This window comes from Carettochelys insculpta, chromosome 2 (genome assembly GCF_033958435.1).
Source record: "Carettochelys insculpta isolate YL-2023 chromosome 2, ASM3395843v1, whole genome shotgun sequence".
In the NCBI taxonomy this organism is placed as follows: Eukaryota; Metazoa; Chordata; order Testudines; family Carettochelyidae; genus Carettochelys; species Carettochelys insculpta.
In genome coordinates, this window is record NC_134138.1 from 58,086,471 (window position 1) to 58,112,784 (window position 26,314).

Genomic DNA, 26,314 nt, shown 5'->3' on the forward strand with positions numbered 1-26,314 from the left:
GGAAGAACAAGTTCCCTCCCTCTGCCTTATGACACCCTTTTAGATACCTGAAAACTGCTATTATGTCCCCCCTCAATCTTCTCTTTTCCAAACTAAACAAGCCCAATTCTTTCAGCCTTTCTTCATAGGTCATGTTCTCTAGACCTTTGATCATTCTCGTTGCTCTCCTCTGGACCCTCTCCAATTTCTCCACATCCTTCCTGAACTGCGGTGCCCAGAACTGGACACAATACTCCAGCTGAGGCCTAACCAGCGCAGAGTAGAGCGGGAGAATGACTTCTCGTGTCTTGTTCACAGCACACCTGTTAATGCATCCTAGAATCATGTTTGCCTTTTTCGCAACAGCATCACGCTGTTGACTCATATTTAGCTTGTGGTCCACTATAACCCCCAGATCCCTTTCTGCTGTACTCATTCCTAGGCAGTCCTTTCCCATTCTGTATGTGTGACACTGATTGTTTCTTCCTAAATGGAGCACTTTGCATTTGTCCTTATTAAACTTCATCCTGTTTACGTCAGCCCATTTCTCCAGTTTATCCAGATCCTTTTGAATTAGGATTTTGATTGTTGATTTCCTTGGTGTCAAGGAACCAGGTTCATCCACACATCTTTATCTGCAGCTTCTGTGGCTTCCAGTTTTATGGACAAAGCCTATTTCCAGGGCAAGCTTGCACATAAGAGAGCTTTAGGGTGCAAACTATTTCCTATAAGAGATGCTTAGCAGAATGGAGATATTATCTAGGGTGACCCATTATTTCTGTTTCTATTTCTGAAAGTAGAAAACCCATATGATATTCATATTAGTTGTGGCTACACATGAGCACCCTTTCGAAAGGGTGAAAATCAAAGTTTGGTGGTCAAAATAGCGCCTGTCGAAAGGGAGCACCTGCCACCATTTTTCAGATTGGCACTTCGATCCGCTCTTTCGAAGTGCCGTCGAGGTCTTTTGAAAGAGAGCGTCCACATAGCTCCAAGCCCCCTTTCGAAAGAAGGGAGGCAGGAAACATCACGGACAGGGTCCCATGGCCAACAAGCCCTTCCAGGGCCGCAGGAGCCCATCCCTCCGCCCTCCCCTCCGCACGAGCCGAGTGCTTCCCAGCCTTTCCCAGCCCAGCAGAGCCCACTCGTGCCCACCATGGAGGCCCAGCGACAGCTCCTGCAGGAGGATGCCCTCATCATGGATGCCCCGCTGGCAGTGCTGTGCACCCTCGCCGCAGCTGCACCTGATCTCATCTGGTGGCTGGGCGGTCCCCCCGGGGCTGCAGGGCCTCCCCGCCCCCGGGGCACCACCAGGCGCTCCCCTGGGTGCCCCGACGCCTCTGGACCCACCCCAGCAGCACTGACTGGTGGGAGTGCGTGGTGCTAGGGGAGCGGGGTGAGGAAAGGTGGCTGCAGAACTTCCACATGTTGATGCAGACCTTCGAGGAGATCTGCCACGGGCTCGCCCCCACACTCCGGCACCAGGACACCTGCATGCGGCCAGCCCTCACCCTGGAGAGAAGGGTCGTGATTGCCATCTGGAAATTGGCCACCCTGGACTCCTACCGCTCCGTGGGACAGCAGTTCGGGGTGGACAAGTTCACCCTTGGGGCTGTACTTATGGAGGTAAGCTGGGGGGGTGGGTGGGTGGAAGGGGCTGGGGCAAGGGGAACCCTCCTGCAAGGGGCGAGATGGGGCAGGGGCTGGATAAGAGGGGGGCAGAGTGGCCCAAGGCGGAGGGAGATGGCCGCCACGCCCACACTAGAGCATGTGTCTACCTCCCCGCCCCTCGCAGGTTATCAGAGCCATCAATGTGATGTTGCTCCATAGGGTTGTCCACCTGGGGGATCTGGACAACACCGTCACTGGCTTCGAGGACCTGGGCTTTCTGAACTGCATCGGCACTTTGGATGGCGCGCACATTCCCGTCTGCGCCCTGCCACACAGCGCTGGCCAGTACGTCAGCCGAAAGGGTTGCCATTTGGTGGTGCTCCACATACCCTGGTGGGCGCAAGGGGCTGGTTCACCGACCTCTATGTGGGCTGGGCCGGCAGCACCCACGATGCCCAGGTCTTCCGGAACTCCGGCCTCTGCTGGCACATGGGGGCCGGCATCTTCATTCCCCAGCAGGAGATCCCGGTGGCAGGGGATGTCACCATGCTGCTCTGCATGGTGGCAGATGCGGCGCGCCCCCTGCAGCCGTGGCTCATGAGGCCGTACATGGGACACCTCGACCCCACCCAGGAGGCATTCAGTCAGTGCCTCAACCATGCCCGCAACGTGGTGGAGCGGACCTTTGTGCACCTAAAAGGGCAGTGGAGGTGCCGTCTCATGCGGCTGGAGGTCGGGGTCCTCATCGTGCCCCAGGTGGTGGGCACCTGTTGCGTCCTCCACAATGTTGCGGAGGGAAAGGGGGACTGCTATGTCTCTGGGGCGGGGTGCCCTCTGGCCAGCACCGGCTATGAGCAGCTGGGCGCTGCCCCCATCTGCAGGCCCACCAGGATGGCCACTGCATCCGGGAGGCCCTCAGGCAGGCCTTTGCCAATGGCCACCTCTGACCCGCATGCACACCCACTCCATGCACATCCGCTACCCACCGTCCCTGCCACCACCACTGCGCCCGCACATCCATCACCCACCGTCCCCCTGAGGAGCACAGCACGGAGTGGTGAACAATAAAAGAAACATTTAACTATTTTTGTTGGTAACTGTGTACAGGGGGAACCTAACTTCGGGGGGGGGACCTAACTTGGAGGGGGGCAAGGCGCTCATTCCAGGGCAGGGGTGGTGGGCTGCAAGCCCCGTCGGTCCTGGAGCCCCTGCTCCCCAGGTACGAGGTCCTGGCGGGGAGGAGAGGGTGCAGGTAGCACCGGCAGGTATTTCTGGTGAGTAGGCCTGGTGGGTGTGGACTCCGTGGGGGAAGAGGGTGCAGGCTCGGCAGCGGGGGCAGGCTCAGCAGGGGGGAGCTGTTTGGGGGGAGGCTAGGAGGTGGTCAACGGTGGCCATATGGTCCCAGAGGGCATGGCCAATGCCCTCCATGGTGGTCTGCAGCCTTTCCTAGGCTGCCCTGCTCCAGTCCATGTCGGCCTGGGTGAGCTGCAGCCGTTGCTTGGCCACCTCGGTCTGGCGCTGGCTGGCTGGATCCTCCTCGGGCCGGCGGGGGACCCTCCGGCCATGGCCCTGATGGCACGCTGCTTGGGGTGGCGTCCGGGCACCTCCAAGGGCTGCGGGCGGGCTCTTGGGGACGAGCAACGGTGCAGGGCTCTCCTGGCCCACAGATGGTGCGGCTGTGTGGAGAGGAGGAGTTATGTCAGTGTCAGTTATGTGCCCTGAACAGAGGGGACCAGGCTGTGGCTCACCTGCCTGAGCCCACCCCATAGGGCCCTGCCCCTCCAATGGACACTGACCCCCCCTGGGGGCACTGACCTGCCCCCCCATGGTCAGGGCCTGCCAGCCTGGGGGTGCATCCAGGGGTCTCTCCTGTAGGTGGCCCTTCCCGGCCTGCGGTGTGCGGGCCCCAGGTGCTGTCTGGCACTGACCAGCCGCCACCCCTGTGCAGCTTGCGGCGCTGTCCACTGAGGGGGGGTGCTGGGCATGACTGTTGCGCCACCATGGAGTGCCGCATCCCATGTGAGGGGTGGCCTGTGTGTGACCTGGGACCACTGGTCCTATGTGTGGGTGACTAGCCATTGTGTCTGCCCCCACCCTTTGGAGCAGGTGTGCACCCCTCCCTGCACATACCAGACGGTCCCTCGGTGACGTCCGGGGATGTCCGGCTCCCGGTCACCTGGCTGGAGGAGCAGGAGGAGATAACAATGGGGAGGTTCCTCTCCTCACTCGACCACTCGGCGGTCCCCTCACCCTCTTGGGTCCCTAGTTCGGGCTTCTCCTCCTCCTCCTCTGGCTCTAGCTCCTCACTGGAGGTGTCCAGGAATGCTGGGGGTGGGGAGCTCTCCTGGGGCCCCAGGATGTCTCAGAGCTCCCTGTAGAAGGGGCATGTTGCTGGAGCTGCCCTGGAGCATCCATCCTGGTCCCTAGCCCAGGCATAGCCCTGGTGCAGCTCTTTTACCTTGGAGCATACCTGCTCCGTGGTACGCTCCGGGTGGCCCCAGGTGTGGAGGCCTCTGTGCCAGGCAGCTGAAGGCAGTGGCATTGCGCCGCTTGACCTCCATGTGGTGCAGGACCTCCTCATCCTTCCAGAGGCCGAGGAGGTCCCACAGCTCCCGCTCCGTCCATGAGGGGACCCTTTTTTTCTGCCCGGGAGCCCTGCGGGGATTCGGGGGGGGTATGGGGCTCGCAGGTGGGCTGGCTGCTGGTCATGCTGGTGCTGGAGTGTACAGCTGGAGCACGTGGGGAGGCTGCTCCTAGCATGCTCTCAGCTTACTGCCATGGGTTCCCTACGTGCGAATGGCTCTAAGGCAGCTGAACGCAGGGACCATAGAACCCTGTTGCTGCTGGCTGGAGCGGCCCTGCGCTCCAGCTTACCGGCACCATGGCAGACCCGTATTTCGAAAGAGCAGACTGTGGAGCGTCTACACATGTACTCTTCCGATTTAGTATTTCGAAAGGGAGTGATCTTCCTGATACGGGATCGGGGTTCAGATTTCAAAGTCTGTGCCCCATTCTTTCGATTTTCTTTTGAGAGACGGGTTTACACATGTGGACGCTCCTCCCTCTGTTTCAAAAAAGGGCCACTTCTTTCAAATTTTTGTGTATGTGTAGACACAGCTATTATGAATTGTCCCTTCACAGTCCAGACCCAGCTCATTGGGGAATATCGTAATCAAATCAAAGATCCTCCGTGGGTGCAGTGACTCTGAGCCTCTATCAGAAGGATCCACGTAAAAGAGACCTTGAATAAAAAAGTAGCTATGATATATGGACAATTCAGTGGTTTCTGGATGAAGTAGTATTCCAATTCTTGTCCAGGAAGTCAGGCCCTGTCCCAGGTGCACTTCTTCGTATCCAGTTGAAACATGAAAACAAGGCTCTCCTTTGTCCGACAAGCAGACCAGATTAGTGGGCACCCACTGGCTCACAGATAACTAAATATCTCTTTACATCCCTTTTTCCTGTTTTCTGCTGGGGAGAGTAAGTCAAACTATCAAACTGGAGGATACGATGACCCGAAATTGGCTAAGAAGTCAATAAGCAAATATCTATCAGTGTTGCCATGGGATCCCAAAGCATCTTGTAAGATGAGAAGATCTCCTGTTCCCCATCTCAGCTTGTGTTCCATCTCAGATTACTTGAGCCTAGTAGCCCAGTTATTGAGTGCAAATGCCAAAACAAGAGGGAATATTCCCCCAAATTCATAAGTACTTTCCTAGCCTCCTGTAGACTCTAAATTCCTAAGTCGCTTCTGAAAATAGGACTTAGGTTCGTAAGTCACTTGACACTATTTTACCCAATGCTCTTAAAGTCTAATGCAGAATACCGTCAGTACCCATTCCAGATTTTGATATCGTCTCTAAGGTGCTAAAAAAGGCAAGACATTTTATTTCTGCTTTCCCTCAAGGCAGAACCTTAGGCATTTGTTTTACTTTTTAGATATGGGGAGTCAAATGTCACAGGGTTTTAGGATGATTAATTTTAGGTGCTTGTGTCAGTTGAGCAGCACATAGCATAGCCTGAGGATTAGGTAAAGCATTACTGACATTGCCCTATCACCTGAAGAACACATTGTTAATATGAGCTGTCAGCACTTCTGTTGAATCTGGCTTTTGTTCTTGAAGCACTGCGCGTGCTTTTGTAAAATTAATTTACTTTGCCTAGCTGAATTTAATTTATATTATGCGTGTCTAAATTTAAAGGGCAAAAGGGTGCATTTGTGATTGTAATGCAGGAGGTTTTTATGTAACATACTTACGGTGCATCCACAGACACTTCCGTCTCTAAGTAATAAGCGTTTTGTATGTACAGTTGCTTAGAAGTATTTTAGTGAGTCCTGTGGTGCTACTGTTTACGTTAGTAGTGTCTGACTCAGCAGATTTGCCAGATCTCTAGTTCAATTTCCAATTTCTGAGGTTTTGCAATGTCAGGACAACCCAACCTGTTTGCGCATTCCATTAAGTTGGAATTCAAAATTATCTCTTTTTGTTATGACGTTACTGGAAACAAGAATTGCCAGATTGACAAATAAAACCTGATGGCACTGTTCTATCTATGTGATTACTGTTCTGCAGCTGCTAACTTTTTTCAGCGTGTGTTAGTTTAGGCTTGAGTATGTGTTCTTTACATTGTAATATTTGTAAATAATACAATTATCTGTTAAAATTTATGAGATAGAGTTATCTTTGCTTCCTATTAAGCATGCTTTTGATTCTTTGACTTAAATATTTACATGGTTTCAAGGAGTTTGTGATGCTTTAGTTTTCTGACTAAATCGTTTGCGTCTCATGCTACGTTACATTACTGCTGATGCGTCAGTTGGTTGTTTGATTAATTCTTTGCCATGAAGAGATTAGATTTATGACTGCAAAGGATAGGTAGTGTCATAAGAGTCTAGCTAATGGTACTCTGTATTTTAGACTATTCTGTTGACTATATAAAAAGTTGTGAAACTATTACAGCCTGGAATATTTTATTTATCATTTTAAAATAACTGGCACATGGGCTAATTTCACTACAGGTAGAAGTAGGTACAGGTTGAACCTCTGTAATCTGGAATGCTCTTGTCCGGCAACAGCCGTAATCGAGCATGATTTTACTTAGCCCAACAACAACTTATCATGGATGTGGCCAAGTTTCCCGTGGTCCCATAAATTTTGTTTCTAGCCACCACTCCTGGCTCTGTGTTTGCAATTTACAAAGAAAATTGTCCATTTCTTGCACTTTCTTTTTCTGGGATGTACTGTCTCAAAAATCTATGCAGTCCTCCCTGTATTCTCTTGCTTTTCCCCAAAAAGCTGTTTTTGTTGTAATTCATAGGTCTCCATCTTAAAATTAACTAAACTTGGTATCTTAGTTATTAGGGTTGTTCTCATAAAGCTGATTCTTCTTCGAGTGGTCCCATGGGTGCTCCACCTTAGATGTCAGGGTCGCCCTGGTGTCGCAGCTCGGATATCTTTGGTATATCTGGGCATTTTAAGATTTTCACTTCTTAAAGCTAATATTAAAGAAATCTTTTATATGGGATGTTTGGGTACATAGTATTCTGTGTATAGAGTTGGGCATTTATTGTTTGCTCTAAATTTTCTTAGTGTTTTCTTCTTTCTCTTTTTGGTTATTATATGTTGGCACTGATGACTCGAATATTATGCACATCCAAACAGTTAAGTGCTCTTGTCTCGTTTCCAGAGCTTTCGTGACGGTCGCATATCCTCAGTTAGCATCAGCAAACACAGATGGTACCTCAGGTATCTCAGTTTCACAGAGATGTGTTTTTCATTGATTGTTTTTAATTGGATTGGGAGAAATGTTTTTTAAAATGCAGGTAGGAGTGTTCTCAAGAAAATAATTTAAACCTCACCAGACAGACATTGGGGAACTAGGGAAGCAGGCCTTCCTGAACCCATGAAGAAAAGGGGAAGGTCACCTTTTGTTTGAGGAGGAGGAGTCGTGGTTCCATACTGTCTTCAAGGGGAAAAAGAACATTCTATGTGTTTTACCAGTAGGCATTTGTGTTCAAGTGTTTTGTTTGAGATTTTGGTTTATGAGAGAGGAAAAAAAAACATAGTCAGACATTCCCTGTGGCAGGGGCTCTTATACTGGGGTTTGTGACCGCTCAAGGAATTACAAGGTTGTTATGTGAGGGGCCTCCACCCTCAAACCCTCCTTCATCCCCAGCATTTAAAATAGCAATGAATATATTTTTAAATGTGTTTTTAATTTACAAGGGGGGAGGGGTGTCTGCAAAAGTCTGAGAACCGCTGAGCTATGGGTAATACAAAAAATGCTTTGTACAGGTATTTCCATATCGTTACTGTGGTAAAATATTTTCCATATTTTTGTGTGGAAAATAAAGAAAAATAAATAAAAAAAGCTGAGAGCAAAATTCATAATGTAGACTGTTGCTTATGCTGTTTAAATATAAAAGCCCACAAGCTGAATTGCCAAAAATTAAACAAATAATTGCAGTCAGTAATGTGCTGCCAGATTTTAGGAGCTCTTCACCAAGGAAGCAAAATGTAATAAATTAAAATCTGATTTTAATGAGGTTGTGCATGCAAGGACAACGTATAAACTAAGAATACACCATTAAAGAATTATATAGGCCTCAGTAATTTAAACAAATAACATGATCGGTTAATCTTTGTTTAAAAAAAAAAAACCCAAAAAACTTTGAAAATATGCATTGCCACATAGGTGAGAAGTATTATTTATTGTATTAGATTTATTTAACAACTAAACTGTTAAAATATTGCCCCTTTTTAATACGTGAAATGTTTTGGACACAAAAAATATCATACCATACATTGAAATTCTCTCAAATCAGAGAATTTATGAAAAAAGGTACCAAGTACATAAAATCTTAAATTGCATTGTAGTGAACGGCTCTTGTTTATACATCAAAAATAAGAAATAGTATCTCATTTAGATGTCAGTTGCATTTTATGTACGGAAATATGTGTATCACGTGGTTTTTGTTTTTTTTTTTATATTTATCTGTAGGTGGCTTCAAAGAATGTGGAATCCTTCCCATCCATGTTGAGACGCTCTCCTTTAGTTCAGCTCGGGCCTGCCAAAGACAAAATTGTCCTTGGTCAAATTTTCTACATTGTAGAAGATGATCTTTATATTGATTTTGGTGGCAAATTTCACTGTGTGTGCAAACGACCAGAAGTAGATGGAGAGTAAGTAATGTGATTATAGTAAAATAAAATGTGAATACCTGCATAGTTAGAAGTCTTTTTTTTAATCATCTCAGATATGGTCTTTTTCTAATTTATATATTTTAAACTGCTGAACTATAGATTTCAGGTGGAGAACTAATCCAAATCACAAAAAGATTTGCTTTTGCTCTAAGTCACCTGAATTAAGAGTAGATTCCCTTACACTACTGGTCATTGCCATGGCATTAGTTCAAATGCTCCAAATTTTTAAAGCCCAGAGGAGAATTGCATTTGTTAAATGTGTGATTCATAAATGCAATATTAACTGGAGAGCCAAAGATATGTACTTTGTTAATGTTTTCTTTCTTCTTTTAGTTCTGCTTTTTAAATTGTTAGAATTTTATCTTTGCACCTTGAAATGTTCATTGACCACAAATGAATAACGAACAATTAGTTTGGGACAAATTGTGCTGTAGAAGATGACATAAATAGATTAATATGATTCAGGCTATATTCATTGCCTGTTATTAGATTAGTGCACCACTAATATATTTGTATGCGCTTTTCTGGGGAGCAAAATATATGCATAAAATGTCAGATTCTTGTTTTTGTAGGTGTTGGTTTCAAACGTAACAGTGAGTTATAATTATGTGTTTCAGTAGAAAATAAGTTTTTTTTTTTCTTTTCTGATAAAAAAGATGTTTTTGCTGTTACGATTATAAAGAAGAAACATTGCAAATGTGAACTGAATACAAACTGACTTGATTGTTGTTTTCTTCGCTTGTCTATACCTGTGCAGCTGGGTTAGAGGTTGCCCAGCGGCACTGACAGCAGTGAGAAATTAACAGCACAGTTTCACCTTTGCTATTCTGAAACTTGTGGCATTTGATGAAGCTGTCAGCTCTCTCACACAGCAGCATGATTTGTATGAACAGCAATAAGAACAGAAACTGGAAGCATTGGTGAGGAAGGAGGTCCCAGAAATAGGAACTGGAGAGGAACAGAGTAGTGCAGAATCACCGTCAGGCAGCAGATAAGAGGCTCTGGGCAGGCAAGAAAAGACAAAATTCCATTTCCCTTCCAGCAGCCGGAGGAGGGTGGCGCATCAGATTTATCATACACTTGATGCCAGAGTCTGATCGTTAAAATGGTGCCTGAGAATCATCTAGGGGCAGCACCATAGTAGAGATATCATTGGTTGCCTTATTTGCAGCTGCTGAGGAACTGGCTTCTCACAAGGATCTTGCCCTTGGATGGTGCTGATGGGAATCCCCTCTTGTTTTTCATGTCTGAATGTGGCTTGTAGGTTTACTCTTCTGTGCAGTAGGTTTCTTGTGAGTAACTGACAGGTGCAGCAGTGTGGCAAAGTTGTAAAACCAAACATTCGTTTAAAATGTGCATTTTTTAAATTTTTGTGAAAATTTGGGCACATTAAGAATCAAAATACACTTTATTTTGTTCACTTTCACTCTTTAGTTTTCATGCATTAGCACATTGTCGTTGTGTTTGGATTCACAACACTACAGTGCATTTAAATCCAATTCTAGCTTAATAACAAAGGTTTGGAATTATTTGTGTTAGGTTGTGTGAAATCCCTCATTTCACAAGCTAAAATAACGGTCTTAAGCTATTTTGACAATAAAAAGCCAACTTTAGCGTATTTTGATGTCCAAAAGTTAAATTTGGAATAACAAGTTTGTGCTAAGATTGTAATGTAATTTTGTAATCAAACAGCATTTGTGTATTCATGATTTTGCTCCCTAATGTTTTCTAAAATAATGGCATAGTGATTTGTGCAGTGTTGCCTCTCTGACAACAGACGTGTTTGACAGGCCTGTGACTTTCAAAGCAGATATGATTGACAACTATAAGGTAGATAGCTCGTGCCATGAATAGTATTTGTACATTTTTTGACACAGACATGAAATAAACAAGGTAATTTCTCAGTTCAGGCTAAATATAGGCTAAATATAAAGGGGACTTAATTCTGTAATGTGGTGAGCACCTGCAAAGAAAGCCCTTCAGCCTTACTGACTTCAGTGGGAGCTCAGTGTGCTCAGCATTCTCAGGATCAGGTCTGTAGAATTGCTCTATATTATATATTCAGGGCAGCTAACTTTAAAATGCAGAAAAGAGAGAAAATTAAAGGTGGAAAAAGGCAAAAGAAAAGCCACCCTTTTTACATAGTTCTGTGGAATTTTATATACAGTTTGTTTAGATTATTGATTTAATGTGATCATTTAACACGAGACATTACTTTCCTAAATCCTACTATATATTTTGGAAATGTGCATCTTTCTCACTGTCCATCTGTCTGTAAGTCTGTTTATCCTAGATGGTAAGAGCTAGGGCCACCAAATGTGGTATGCAGCTTCCTCTTTCATAACTTAAACTGGAGTAAGGGTATGGTTGTGCCAAGACAATGGGATGCACAGGGAATGTGATTGTTTTGTATCAAATGGAAAGGGAGAGGTGGGATGGGTGGGACAGTTATACTCAGGCATCACCACAGGGGGGCAGCAAGCACAGGGGCAAGAATGAGCGTTGGGAGCAGCAAGCACCCCAGTGAGTGGCCGCCAGCTGGTAGCACCCATCACCCAGGCCTGCTCTAGGGAGCAGCTGACTGCTGTGGCCTCTGCTGCCCAGCCCCTCTGGCAGCCCAAGGCAGCGCCAGTGGGTGGCCAATGAAGACCCTCCCAGGCCAACAGACGGCTGGCATACTCCCCCACCACAAGGCTGGGCCTGGGTTATGCCAGCCAGTTCCCAGCATGGCTCCCTCTGGGGAGGAGCCAGCTGGTGGGATGCACATTCCTCTCTTCCTTATGCCTCCGTTCTTGCCCCAGGGAGCAGCCAGCCAGCGAGATGCATGCTCCCTCTTCACCCCTGCCTGGGAGACAAGCTTACTGGCAGGGAGCACAGGTTCCTTTCCTCCACAGGGATATACCGGTGGGTCAGATGCTTGTGTCATGTCCCCCCTGCCCAGTTGTCCTGGGGACAAGCTAGTGGATGGAATGCAGGCCCCAGGAAACTTGAGGGTTTACTGTATCACCCTTTTATATATTTATGCTCAGATGTTCTCTGCATGTGTTCAGAGTAGTGATTCTTTACCTGCACCCCACAGGCCACTTGCATCCCAATCTGCAAAGAGCTGTGGTCAGTCTGACATCCTCACGGCTACGCTTGTGCTATTTATACATACCATACCCGATCGAGCTGGAAGGGACCTTGAGAGGTCGTTAAGCCCAGTCCCCTGTGCTCTCAACAGGACCAGAACCATCCCTGACAGATTTTTTTTTAACCTATTTGCCCGAGACTCCTAAATGGCCTCCTCAAGGATTGAGCTCCCAATCCTGGGTTTACAAGAACAATGCTCAAATCACAGAGCAATATTTGATGCAGTCCGAAATGGTAAATAGGTTGAAAACCACTGCTGGAGCCATTCCGTGTCTCAGTGATGACTGTAATGGTTTTTTTCTATTAGCACTTTAGAGACAATCTAGCTGGAGAGTGGACTGATACTGTGACTTACTCTGTCAACAGAAAGGGTTACAAAGTTCTGTTTGGGGGTATTTATTGTTGGCAGACCATGAGCCGGAAAGGAGACCTCTTGATTTTCAGATTGCAAACTGACAGTACAGGGATAAATTAAAAGTTCAGAAAAAACATCAGATATAGTCTGCAGTTACCGAAACAGACATGGTATCTTGTGCTGGTATACTTACAAGTCACGCAGATCTCTCTCTTTTTAATTTCTTTGCAGGAATGTTAAACTCCCCCCAAATGGTACTTTTTATATCAATAAGAAGAAAGGTGTAGAAAAAGTAATTATTGCCCCTAAATCATCCTATGTGAAGTGATGAGTCTGCAACGCTTCCTTTGGTTTAGTATTCTAGAACAGGGGTTCTCAGACTTCATTCAGCTGCAATCCCCTTCTCATAGTGAAAATCACCACAAGATGCCAGGAGTGGGGACTGAAGCCTGAGCCCCCACTAGCCACAAAGCCCTGAGTCAGGAGGACAAAAGCAAAGTCTAAGCCCTGCCACCCTGGGCAGAAGGTCCAACTGCAAACGTCCAGGGCTCCAGCCCAGGGAAGGAAGGGCTATAACCAGAGCCCCTTGCTCAAGGCTGATGCCTAAGCCCTGCCTCCCAGGGCTGAAGCCTGGGGAAATGAAGGTTAGGTACTTCTTTTCCTGCAATTCTATTATCTGTTTCCCCTGTTGGAAAATATTGCTGAACAAATTTGCAAAATCTGCTATTAGTGTGATAAGTCATTATTGAAGTTTGCCTGCATTGGGATCAGAATCTGCCATATCTGGTGCATAGTCAGTTTGCTGGTGTCATGTCAGTTGGGTTAAAGATGTGTTTGCCCACTAATAGCAGGTTGCCAAGTCGGGTTTATTTGATGTTAGAGATATTACCGCCATTCTTGAAGAACAGGAAAATAAGAAGATGGGGCATCATTAAATCCATGAAGTTTTATTTTATATATTGCAGTTATTATAGACATAATTTTTCCTAACAAGCATTACTTAATCTTGTATAAATTCTCAGTTAAAAATGCAGGTCCTGTGCAATGATTTTCAGTCCATCCAGGGATAACATACAAGGCGAAGAGATGCAATGGAAAAATAGGTTTATGCTTGTGTTTTTTCTATGGCTGAAAATTGGCAGGGAGGGGTTTGCTTAGAAAGGGAACAAAGCCTTCAAAAGAATAGTGGCTGTTTTTAACTGATCTCTCAAAATGTCAATAGTGTGTAAACCATGACAGAAAGATTCTGTTGTAACCTGCTTCTGTCATCCGTTGACAGGATTCTTAAGAACTGTTAAGTAGGGGAGGGAATTGCACTGTTTTTTGCAAGATCTGCATCTGCATCGTTAATGACCCTTCCCAGTAAAACCACAATGGATTTTGTCAGTTTTCTGAAATGTGGGCTTGCGGGACCAGACTCCAAATCAATGAGTAGAAGATAAAATTTCCCCTCTCTGCCAGTCTCTCCATTTTCAAAGGCCGTTGCAACCCTCTAGCAACTTTATCAGGCTATGGCATCTATAAGGTACTTAAGTTTGCCTGTGCAGCTGTTGCAGGGATTTCCAATACATCCTGTGGCAATTTAGTTAACACCTTTTAGTGTTTTGCCAAATTTGCATCGGGAAGGAAGGAAAAGAATCAGATGATGCTAGTTATAATTCAGAGCATGAGAGCTTCATGATCTTCATAAAACATTAAGTAATGTTACGTTTGTAAACTATACGAAAATTTTTATCTTGCTTGAATGGTTACTGAGGTGAATTTTATTTGGGAAATATTTACATGCTTTTGTCTTCTGTTTTTAAATTGTTCTATAGGTCAGGAGGAGGTGAAATTAATTACTCTAAAAATATATTTTATGTAGTTGAATTTTTGGTTTTTTCTCTGACAGTTTTGTTTAATTAAGACAATTTGAGCTGTACTGTTTCCAATAATAAATAGGGATGAAGTTTGATATTAGGATTAAAACATATTAGAGCTAGGTGGAGTGAGAGATTCGATTCCATTCATTCCAGTTTGCACCAAAACACCCTCATCTAGAAATTCTCCATTTAAGGGAATGGAGCCCTAATTCCAGGGTAGTCTTTATGGTGGGCTGCTGTGGTGCCTTGAAGCCATAGTGTCCGTGTTCCTAACTCAGAGGCAATTCATATGGCTGGCTGCCCAGGACTCTGGAAGCCCAGCAATGAGGCACTGAGTGGGTAAGCTGGCAGGAATCAATCAGAATTCAATTGAACCCCCATTTGGTTTCCAGCAGAATTTTGTCAAAATCAGACCATCTCTAGGAAGCATTTTGCCTTTGATAAAGACACAAATGTCAACAAAAAATGTTGTATTGGAATTTTCCTGACCAGCGGTAAAAAAAACCCCATGGCTTTCCTATTCTTTTTTTCAAGTCATGCTGTAAAATTAATTGAAAATGTTTTCTGTTCATCAAAGAAAGGGAAAACAGTAAGAGATTAATTTCACATTACTACAGTGCTGAACACAAATCTCTTAGGCTTGGTCTACAGTAGCAACTTAATGTGACGAGATGTATGGAAAGACCTAAAATCATGACTGACGCAGTTATAGTAACCTAATTCCTGGTATAGACCGTGCTGTGTGGATGATGTTCTCCCATTGATATAGCTACCATTCCCAGAGAGGTGGATCTCCTGTGCCAATGGGAGAAGCCCTCCTGTTGCCTAGGTAACATCTACATTGAAACTGCACCTCTGAAGCACTTTTAATATAGACAAGCCCTTGGATTTCAGACATTTGGCCAAAATATAACAACTGACCTTAAAGCCATACCTACGAAGTTTGTGCACCTACCCACATTTGCATAAGAGTTACTTCTTTTGCTGTTTTACACTTGTAAATATGTGAGTTGACTTCAGTGGGACTGTGCATCTGATTAAAAGTATTCATCTGCTTCAATGAATTGCTTGGCCACAGATGCTGCACATAAATGCCTGCATGGTTGTGTCTATGATTGGAATTTTTACACAAAAAATTGTTAGAGTTGGTAAGAGCTGTTGTATAGGTAAGCATTTGGCTTCCTGTGTTTCTGCCAATGTGTTAATAAAGTCGTAGACTCATGGGACTGGAAGGGACCACGAGAAGTCTTCTAGTCCAGTCCCCTGCACTCAAGGCAGAACTAAGTATTCTTCTTCGAGTGTCCCCGTGGGTGCTCCACATTAGGTGTCGGGCTCGCCCGGCGCCGCAGATCGGATCTTCCAAGCAGTTTCTGCCGGACCGCGCATGCGCCAGTGCGCGCCGCTCCCCCGCGCGCTCCCGGCCATGTGCGCGATCCGGTCCCCGCCAGTTCCTCTTAACCGCCGTCGGCTGCAGACGGAATCCAACTAGGCTAAGGCGAAGTAGCGTATTCAACGACTTTATCTGTTTTTCTTTAAAGTTTTTTTCAGGCACTTAGGCTACTATAAGCTAGCCGGTTGTTATTTTGTAAAAAAAAAAACAAAAAAAAAACAAAAATGAACAAGCTACGAGAGGGACAGCTCAGCCAGTCCCAGTAACAAGCGCCGGAGGCCAGGAGCTAGGGCCATCAGCCCTCCTGCTAAGGCAGGCCATCGGATGGGGAAAACAGCACAAAGAAGGTGCTAAGTACCCACTTAAAAACTCAAAGACTCACCAACAATGTCCTCTTCAGGCTTTAAAAAAACGTGAGTCCTGCCGAGAGGCGATGCCAGTGTCTGATGGGCACAGTCTATGCATAAGGTGCCTGGGGGAGTCCCATGTGGCACAGAAATGCGCCTTCTGCGCTAAATTAACAACCAGAGCACGGAGGGACAGGGAGATGAGGATAAAAATGCTGCTTCTTGATAAGGCCCTCCAGCCAGAAGCGCCGGAGCGGCCGCAGCAGGAGGGACCCTCCGGGGCCCTTAAAAGGAAAGCTGCCTCCCTCACTCCATCAGCGCAGAAACGGAGGAAAGTATCTCCAGCCCGATCCCTGCCGGCAGCAACAGCGAGCGGGACGGGAGGAGCAAGCAGCCCCCAGCCGCAGCAACAGCTGATCGGCGGCGGCACGGAGAGCCACGTGGAAACGGCTCAGCCTCCGATACTCAGCCAGCCACCCCGCACCGCAGGCAGGGCGGCGGCTAAACAAGCGCCGGTACCGGCGGCACCGCAGGCAGCGGCACCGACCCCCGGGGAACCGGCGGTGCAGAGAGCGCAGGCACGCAGCCTGCCGGCACCGAAGGACACCGCACATGCGGCACCGCCCTCGAGCGTGCCGAGCTCGGTGCGGACGGGGCCGGAATCCCCTGTATGCTCCCCAGCCCGATCCCTGCCGGCAGCAACAGCGAGCGGGACGGGAGGAGCCAGCAGCCCCCAGCCGCAGCAACAGCTGATCGGCGGCGGCACGGAGAGCCACGTGGAAGCGGCTCAGTCTCCGATAATCAGCCAGCCGCCCCGCACCGCAGGCAGGGCGGCGGCTAAACAAGCGCCGGTACCGGCGGCACCGCGGGCAGCGGCACCGACCCCCGGGGAACCGGCGGTGCAGAGCGCGCAGGCACGCAGCCTGCCGGCACTGGAGGACACGGCACGTGCGGCACCGCCCTTGAGCGTGCCGAGCTCGGTGCGGACGCCGGAATCCCCTGTATGCCCCCCAGCCCGATCCCTGCCGGCAGCAACAGCGAGCGGGACGGGAGGAGCGAGCAGCCCCCAGCCGCAGCAACAGCTGATCGGCGGCGGCACGGAGAGCCACGTGCAAGCGGCTCAGCCTCCGATAATCAGCCAGCCGCCCCGCACCGCAGGCAGGGCGGCGGCTAAACAAGCGCCGGTACCACCGACCCCCGGAAAACCGGCGGTGCAGAGCGCGCAGGCACGCAGCCTGCCGGCACCGAAGGACACCGCACGTGCGGCACCGCCTTCGAGTGTGCCGAGCTCGGTGCGGACGGGGCCGGGATCCCCTGTATGTCAGGGGCGGAGTTACCTCCTCAAGGGAGGGGGAAGACTGCACACAAGAGGGGGCATTGCAGCCCCTCTCCGCACAGGGCTGTGGAGTTGCTTTCTCACAGCCCTCCGCTATGTTGCAGACTCCAACTAGAAGGCAGGGGTCCCCCCCCAGCCTACCCGGAGCCCCCTTCTCCATTTCTGCAACCAGCCTCACCCTGGCTGGGACCATGCAGGGCATAGACACCATCGGCAATCTACTAGGGAAAAATCCCTACAAACGATCTCGTACCCCCGAGGGCAATTGCGACCGGGGATAGAGACTTAAGCATCTCAGGGGGGACTGGTTATGGAACCCCGAGATTTTTCCTCGCAAACCTCTAGTGAGAGGGTGTACCATCATCAGCAGGAACCGGAAGGGTCCAGAGAGACGTACCCCAGCGGTTCCTCGCTCTCCTCCCCGGATGAGGCTACGGCCCCGGGGGACGTCCATCCTCCGGACAATCTCAAACAGTTCCAAGAGCTGTTTTACGAGGGTGGCCTTCACGCAAGGCATCCAGACAGCAAAGGTGCAAGAGCAACACCATAAGCTCCTCAAAAATCTGAGACCTCCGGCCTCCTCCAAAATAGCAATACCGCTGATGACGCAATCTTGGAGTCTACCACTATGATATGGCAGACTCCTGCGACTATTCCGCCTGTCCACAAGAGAGCGAAAAAAAAAAAAAAAAATACTTCGTGCCGACGAAGGGCATGGAGTTCCTGTTCAGCCACCCACAACCAAATTCTTTGGTGGTGGAGTCGTCGCAACGTGGGGGAACAGACAAACATGCCAAAAAGCTAGAGCGGTTGGGCAGAAAGGTCTACTCCTCCTCCACGCTACTGTTGCCAATGACAAATTACGCAGCGCATCTAGCGAACCATAATTTCGACAACCACATTAGGTTAACCTCCCTCATGGACTCGCTTCCAGAGGGCACGAAACCAGTGCTCAAGGCCATCATCCGACCATTTTATAACCAGTGGCAAAGGATCACCACAGACAAATGGGTGCTGGAGATCATAGCCACGGGGTACGCCATCCCCTCCCAGTTGCTCCCACCGCCATGACCTCCACCCGGGGCCCCACCTCCAGGAGGCCTCCCATGTAGCGAGGCTCAAGCAGGAGGTAGACCATCTCATGCTTGTAGGGGCAGTGGAAAGAGTGACGGAGCAACTGCAAGGGAGAGGGTTCTACTCGAGGTACTTCCTCACGGGGAGGTCCATCTTAGATTTTCGAGGCCTCACCGGTACCTGCGCAAGCAACGCTTTCGGATGATCACAAACGCCTCCATCCTTACGGCACTAGACGATGGAGATTGGTTCGCAGCCCTCGACTTACAAGGTCCTACCGTTTGGGCTCTCCTCAGCCCCCAGAGTCTTCACCAAGACCTTGGCAGTGGTGTCAGCCTACCTGCACAGACAGGGGGTATTTATATTCCAGTATCTGGATGACTGCCTACTCAAAGGGGCCTCGAAGGAGGAGGTACTACGCATAATATGTGTCACAGCAGGCACGTTCTCTTCGCTCGGCCTGCTTATCAATCTGACAAAATCAAAGACAGACCCCACACAGGACATAGAGTTCGTAGGGGCACGCATAAATTCTATTACAGCGAGGGTGTATCTACCAGAGACTCACTTTTGGGCCATCGGCTCCCTCGCGCAAGGCTTCACCTTCAGCCCTATGGTGCCGGTTCTGACGTGCTTACAGCCGCTGGGCCACATGGCAGCAGCGACGTTTCGTAGAACAGAACGCCAGGTTACACATGCGCAGCATGCAGCATTGGCTGGCGAGCGTATACAAACCGGCAGCACACACTGTTCACAGGATGGCGTCGCCCACAACAGAGGTGCGCAAATCCCTGCAATGGTGGGTAAACCCCGGGAACCTGCTAACAAGGGTACCCTTCCACCAACCACACGTATTGGTTTTTCTTACTACAGATGCCTCCCTCATAGGGTGGGGAGCACACATGGGCGAAGAGGTGACGCAAGGGCTGTGGTCCTCCATGGAGCAGTCACTGCACACAAATATACTGGAGCTCAGAGCAGTGTTCAACGCCTGCAGACACTTTCGAGACCAAATGAAAGGCAAGGTAGTCGGGATCAGTACAGACGATACCTCCACCATGTTTTATATAAATCGGCAAGGAGGAGCTCGGTCCCGTGCCTTATGTGTAGAAGCAGTCCGGTTGTGGAACTGCTGCATCGCCAACAATATAACCTTGAAAGCCTCGTACTTACCAGGCGCTCGCAATGTGAAGGCAGACCAGCTGAGCAGGCGTTTCGCACTCACGCACGAGTGGCAGATCCGTCCCGATCTGCTGCAACCGATTTTTCCACGCATGGGGTTTTCCCCAGATAGACCTGTTTGCTACTCAGCACAACAAGAAGTGCCCACGATTCTGCTCCAGGGCAGGACTGGGACGGGGGTCCCTGAGGGACGCCTTCGCGATCTCATGGAAGGGCCCCCTGCTTTACGCTTTCCCTCCCACAGTGCTCATCCACAAAGTGTTGCAGAAAGCCAGGAGGGAAGGAACCTGAATGATCCCGATAGTCCCAACGTGGGATCGACAGCAATGGTTCCCCCTACTCCTGCGCATGTCGGACCGGCCACCGATGTCCCCTCCGGTGGCGCTGGATCTGCTCACGCAAGCCCAGGGGTCCATAGTGCATCCGCACCCCCAAGGCCTGCGACTACAAACGTGGTTAATCCATGGCTCAGCTCCCTAGAGAGCACATGTACGGAGGAAGTGCAGCAAGTCCTAGAAAGTAGCAGGAGGACTTCCACCAGGAAGACCTACAAGCAGAAATGGACTCGCTTTACGGCATGGTGTTCTACCAAACAGCTAGCCCCCTTTCGGTGCCTATGGCTGTGATATTAGAGTATTTACTGGACCTCAAGAGAGGAGGACTCTCGCTATCCTCGTTTCAGGTCCACCTGGCCGCCATTTTGGTGTTCAGACACGAAGAGGAAGGGCACACGGTGTTCGCCCATCCCATGGTTACCAGGTTCTTCAAAGGGCTGGTAAGCCTATACCCCCCTCAGAAACCGCTTCCACCTCTGTGGAACTTGGACCTGGTGCTTAATGCGAAAAGGGGACCACCGTTCGAGCCTTTGGCCACAGTTTCCCTCTGCCTCCTTATGATGAAGACGACCTTTCTTCTCGCAATCACGTCAGCTCGCAGGGTGAGCGAGCTTGAGGCAGTTATGGCAACGCCACCCTGCACTGTTTTTCCAAGGAGGCGGTAACCATACGGCTGCATCCAGCCCTTGTTCCTAAAGTTTCTTTCAGAGTTTCATACTAACGAACCTATTGTTTACCCTTGTTTATCCAAAGCCTCATAACTCTAACAAGGAGGCGCGCCTACACCTCCTGGACGTGAGGAGGCGCTAGCTTTCTATATGGACGGGACCAAGTCCTTCCGGAGAACGGATAGGCTCCTAGTCTCTATCGCTCCCAAATCAAAAGGAGAATGTCTCTCTTCGCAGAGAATCTCTAAGCACATCGTATCTTGCATAAAAATGTGCTACAAACTCAAAAAGACTCCTTTACTGGCCACGCCCAGGGCTCATTCCACTAGGGTGGTGGCAGCATCAACAGCCTTTTTTCAAGGGCGTTGCGCTAAAAGACATTTGCAGAGTGGCGACCTGGTCATCCTGTGACACCTTCGCCAAACATTACGCCCTTCACAGGGTATTCCAAGAGGATACCCGTCTCTCGGCAGCGGTCCTCTCGGGGACAAGCTGCACATAATCCGATTACCCACCTCCTATCTTGGGTTACTGCTGGGTAGTCACCTAATGTGGAGCACCCACGGGGACACTCGAAGAAGAAAGAAAGGTTACTCACCGTAGTAACGGTGGTTCTTCGAGATGTGTCCCCGTGGGTGCTCCACTACCCGCCCATCCTCCCCGCTCCGGATCTCTGTTTAGTGTTTTGCAGGAGCATCCGAGGCGGTTGGTCAAGGAACTGGCGGGTACCGGATCGCGCACATGGCCGGGAGCGCGCGGGGGAGCGGCACGCACCGGCGCATGCGCGGTCCGGCAGAAACTGCTTGGAAGATCCGATCTGCGGCGCCAGGCGAGCCCGACACCTAATGTGGAGCACCCACGGGGACACATCTCGAAGAACCACCGTTACTACGGTGAGTAACCTTTCTTTATGTAGACCAATCATGACAGGAGTTTCTCCAACCTGATCTTAATATTTCCAGTGATGGTGAGTCCACAATCTCTCTATTCCAATGCTTAACTACATTGACAGTTAAGGAGACTTTCCCAATGTCCACCCTAAACCACCTTTGCTGCAGTTTAAGCCCATTGCTTCTTGTCCTATACGCTGAGGTTAACTTGAGCTATTTATCTCTCTTCTCTTTGTGACAGCATTTTATGTACTAGTAAGCTGTTATCATGTCCTTTTCGTCTTCTCTTCTCCCAGACTAAACAAACCCATTTTTTCAATCATGTTTTTGTCACATTTTCTTGGCTTGATTAATTTGTTTTGCTCTTCTCTGGGCTTTCTTCAGCTTGTCCATAACTTTCTTGAAATTTGGTGCCCAGAATTGAACACAATACTCCAGTGGGGGCTTAATTAGCATGGAGTAGAGCAGAATTATTTCTCATGCATTGCTTTCAACACTCCTGCTATTGCTTCCCAGAATGATGTTTGCTTTTTTTGTAATAGTGTTAGACTGTTGACTTATATTTAGATTGTGATCCACTGTTATTCCCATATCCATTTCTCTAATACTCCTTCCTAGACAGCCATTTCCCTTTTTGTACGTGTGGGACTGATTGGTCTTTCCCAGGTAGAGTATTTTGTGTTTTCCCTTTGAATTTCATCCTGTTTACTTCAGACCATTTCTCCAATTTGTCTAGATTATTTTGAATTATAACCCTATCCAAAGCACTTGCAATCCATCTCATCTTGGTTTCGTCCACCAACCTAATAAGTATACATACCATTTTGTAAATCACTGGTGAAGATACTGAACAGAACTGGACCCAGAACTAATCCCTACTCCATACACCCTTCCAGCACTACTGTGAACCACTGATAACTAGTCTCTGGGTACAATTTTTCCAACCAACTTTGTACCGACTTAATATAGCTCCATTTAGTTTACATTTCCATAGTTTGATTAAGAAGAGGCCATGCAAGGCAGTATCAAAAGCCTTACTAAAATCAACATATATCAGGTCTACTGCTTCCTCCCATCCACAAGGTTTTTTACCCTGTAAAGAACATGACGTGACTAACTCTCAACAAGTCCATGATGATTGTTGTTTACCATTTGATTATCTTTCAGGTGTTTGCAAATTGGTTTCTTAATTATTTGCTGTATTATCTTTCCTAGTACAGAATTTAAACTGAGTGCTCTGTAATGTCCTGGGTTGTGCTTATTTCCCTTTTAATCAGAGGGTGCTATATCTTTCCTTTTCCGGTCTTCTGGCATCTTTCTGGTAGTCCATAACTTTTCAAAGATAATAACTACTGGCTCACATATCTCCTCTGTCATCTCCTTGAATATTCTAGGATGCATTTCATTGGGCCTGGTGACTTTAATACATCTAACTTGTTTAAGTAAGCTTTAACTTATTTTTTCTCTATTTTAGCTTATGATCCTATCCCATTTTCACTGGCAAGAAGGCAATACATTTAGTAGAGATACAGTTTTCTATTTTAGATGTTCAAGCGGTCACACTAAGCAGTGAAAAAAGAAAACAATGAAAATTACTGAATTTGTCCTTTTTAAAGAATAATTGTGCACATACTGTAATGCTCATGAGAAATCTTGCTTTTACATTGTTTTCCTAAATGGAAGCAAATAATTTTACAGACCTTATTAATTAGTTCTATAAAATGCATGTTAGGTTTTGCCCTCTGCACTAGGCAACTAGGAGAGTGAGAGCATATAGAGTCTCTCGTTCCCCCCTCCAAGGCATGGAGCTGGGTACGATTGTCTGCTTAGCACTTGAGAGGACCAACAAGCATGTTGGTCAAAGTATCATGGTCCTGTACCAGCTAGTGGCACCATCTAAGCACACCATTGGTTAGTTTTTATGCTGCATACCATAGACAGCTGCAGGTACCAGTTATAAAGTGTGCTCCCGCATCTTGTTTTCCATAGAAATCTGCCATGACCAATAAGATGTTTGCTGTAGAAACACCCTACTACTGTTAGGGATAGTGGGGGAAATAACTATATGTATCATATTCATATTTGTGTAATGCTGACAGATCCTGGTCACTGCCACCAGGGATTGAACCTGTGATCATAGGGGCTAAAGCCCAGCTGGCTGTCAAGCAGTGACTTCACTCACCCTAGTATGAGGTCTCAGTGTACTATGTGCTTCCCTGGCCTGAGGAAGCACATCCTGAACTTCTGAGACCTTCCAGCAGTTCTCCCTGGCCAATGCACCAATTTTAACACCAACAGACCTGGGTCACCAGCACCAGGGGTTGAACTTGTGCTTACAGGGGCTAAAGCCCTGGGCTCTACTACATGAGCTAAAGGCCTGCAGGCTCTCAGACAAGGCTGTAGAGCAGAGATTTCACTCACTCTAGTCTGAAGTCTCAGTGCCTCTGGGTACTACATATACAAACACTCTGAAGACATATATTAATTACTTTGCTCACCACGAATGGAGGCTGCCACCTATTTTAGACTGAAACTTGGCATCTATTTTAACGCATGTAACAACCAAAAGGTAAAGTTAAATAAAAGTTGTTATGGGTTACCATCACTCTGCCGATAGTGCCATCATCCTATCGTATTTGCTTCTTCTTGGAGCATCTCTGTGTTTTCTATATTGTTCTGGTGCTTTGGCATGACCACCTAATTCTAGCATGCCAACCCATCTTTGTCTCCTCTAGTTCCTTTAGACTTGGCTCATCTGCAGTGCCATAATGTGAGTAAATTTATAGTATTATTATTAGAAATACAGCAACAAAATAGTGCAACTGTGCCACCATAATGTGTGCACCACAAAGCTGAATAACCTCATGATCTTGCTGTGAACCTCATTACTCCATACTTCTTTCACCCTGTTCGTTATTTTCACATGGTGTGCATCCTGCATAGCGTTATTTTGTGAGCTGTCCAGGGAAGGAACAGTGTCTTTCTACCTGTCCAGTAAGAACACATGTAGCAAATGTAACAGATGATGTAAAATAAATAAAGAGGGAGGAATAATATATACATCTGAAAAATCAGGATGGAGCATAATTGGCCACATTTGCATGCCCCAGTGTTCAAATTGATGGTATTTCTCAAGTTATAGATAACACTAATAAATTTCGAATGTCACATCTGATTAGTTCCATAACCTCAGGGAATGTTCTATGCATCAGTGTGCAGAAGTCTGGTGAAAATCAGGGTGCAGAAATGAGAAACACACATGGCCATCCAGCTGCTTTGAGCACTGTGCAGGGGTGTGGCAGGCAGGGAGCTTGCCTAGGGGTGCTGCTGGCTGGGAGCTGCCCTAGGTAAGCAGTTTCCAGCCAGAGCCTGCACCTGGCACCCCACCCCTGTCCCCCCAGTTCCCTGACCCAGGTCACAACCCCACCCCCTGCATCCCTCTGATACCTCTCCTGCAGGTCAGAATCATCTCCTGCATCCATGCCCCCGCCCAGGCTCTCCTCCTCCAACTCCTGTCCTAGGTCACAATGCAAATCCTCTGCACCTTCTCCTGCACATCTGCCCCTAATAACAGCCCCCTTCTGGACCCTGCACCCTGTCCTGCACCTCAATCCCCTACTCTAGTTCACAGCCTCCCTCCAAACCTCTACCTTGGGCTCTCATCTGCACCCAATCTCCACCCCAGCCCTTGCTCCACCTCCATTTATATCATGGAAGAGTGTGGCCCTTTGCCACTTGCAAATTTTTGGAGTGGTCTCCCCCATCAAAAATTATTTCCCACCTCTGCTCTCGACCATGCCCGATAAATGTTTGTCTAACCTGCTCTTACAAATATACAGTGATGGAGATTTCACAATCTCCCTGGGCAATTTATTCCAGTGCTTAATCACAGTTAGGATTTTTTTCCTATGTCCAGCGTAAACTGCCTTTACTGCAATTTAAGACCATTGCTTCTTGTTCTCTTTAATCTCTGAAAATAGGACAATTGTTTGTCCTCCTCCTCCTTGTAACAATATTTTATGTACTTGAAAACTGTTATCATGTACCCTGTCATTCTTCTCTTCTCCAGACAAAACACACCTAATTTTATTACAGCTCCCTCATAGGTCGTGTTTTCTAAACCTTTAATCATTTTTGTTGCTCTTCTCTGTACTTTGTCCAGTTTGTCTACATCCTTCCTGAAATGTGGCACTCAGATCTGCACCTGATTCCCCAGCTGAGGACTCATCTTTGCAGAGTCAAATGGAAGAATATCTCACGTTTTGCTTGCAATGCTCCTGCCAATACATCCCAAAATGATGTAAATTCAGTATAATCTCTAAAAACCTTAAGTTCAGGGCCCAGGTTTGGGGCAACTACAGAAGTAGCTGTATTTTTAGGCCAAACAGCCTTTGGTTTCTCTTTTTAATTGGATGATATCTGATCAAAACCACTCATTTAAAATTAAAATTCCATTCCTTTGTTAATGATACTAAAATGGAAAGGATGTCAAATATATAATGTGTTCTTATGCATTTGGGGGTCAGTTTCAAGGATCACAGCAAAGTCCCAAGTAATTCAACTTTCTGTGATCATCCTGTGTGAGGAGGGTAGAAATTAACTGTACCTCACAGCCCAGGAAAAGGCCTCCCTACTTCAGCTATGCAGTGGTGTTCAGCCATTGGCCCTGTCGATAGATTCCCTAGTTTGGTCTAACTCTAATGCCCAGTTCTTTGTCAGAGTGGAGTCATCGCCTCTCAGACCTTATGGAGACTCACTGGTGGTGTATGTATTCCATCCATGCAGGAGTACACTGAGTGGTCCTTCTGCTACAAATTTTATTTTGCTGCTTATTTAATTTTTGTATTTCTTTCAGCTGGACAAGATAAATAGAATAGCCATTTAAACTTGCTCAACTTTCTTGTTGTCATGCACAATATTTGTCTTGCAAGCATTGCTAGGATGTGTG

General features: G+C 47.6%; 1 protein-coding gene across 1 annotated transcript in view; it reads left to right on the plus strand.

Annotated features, from left to right (window-relative positions):
• LOC142009261 (tumor protein D52-like) overlaps positions 1-26,314 on the plus strand; it is a 195,419-nt gene that overhangs the window by 82,790 nt on the left and 86,315 nt on the right. Inside the window, exon 6 of the mRNA XM_074987052.1 lies at positions 8,593-8,774. Coding sequence (XP_074843153.1) covers positions 8,593-8,774 — 182 coding nt within the window. The remainder of the gene's footprint in view (positions 1-8,592; positions 8,775-26,314) is intronic.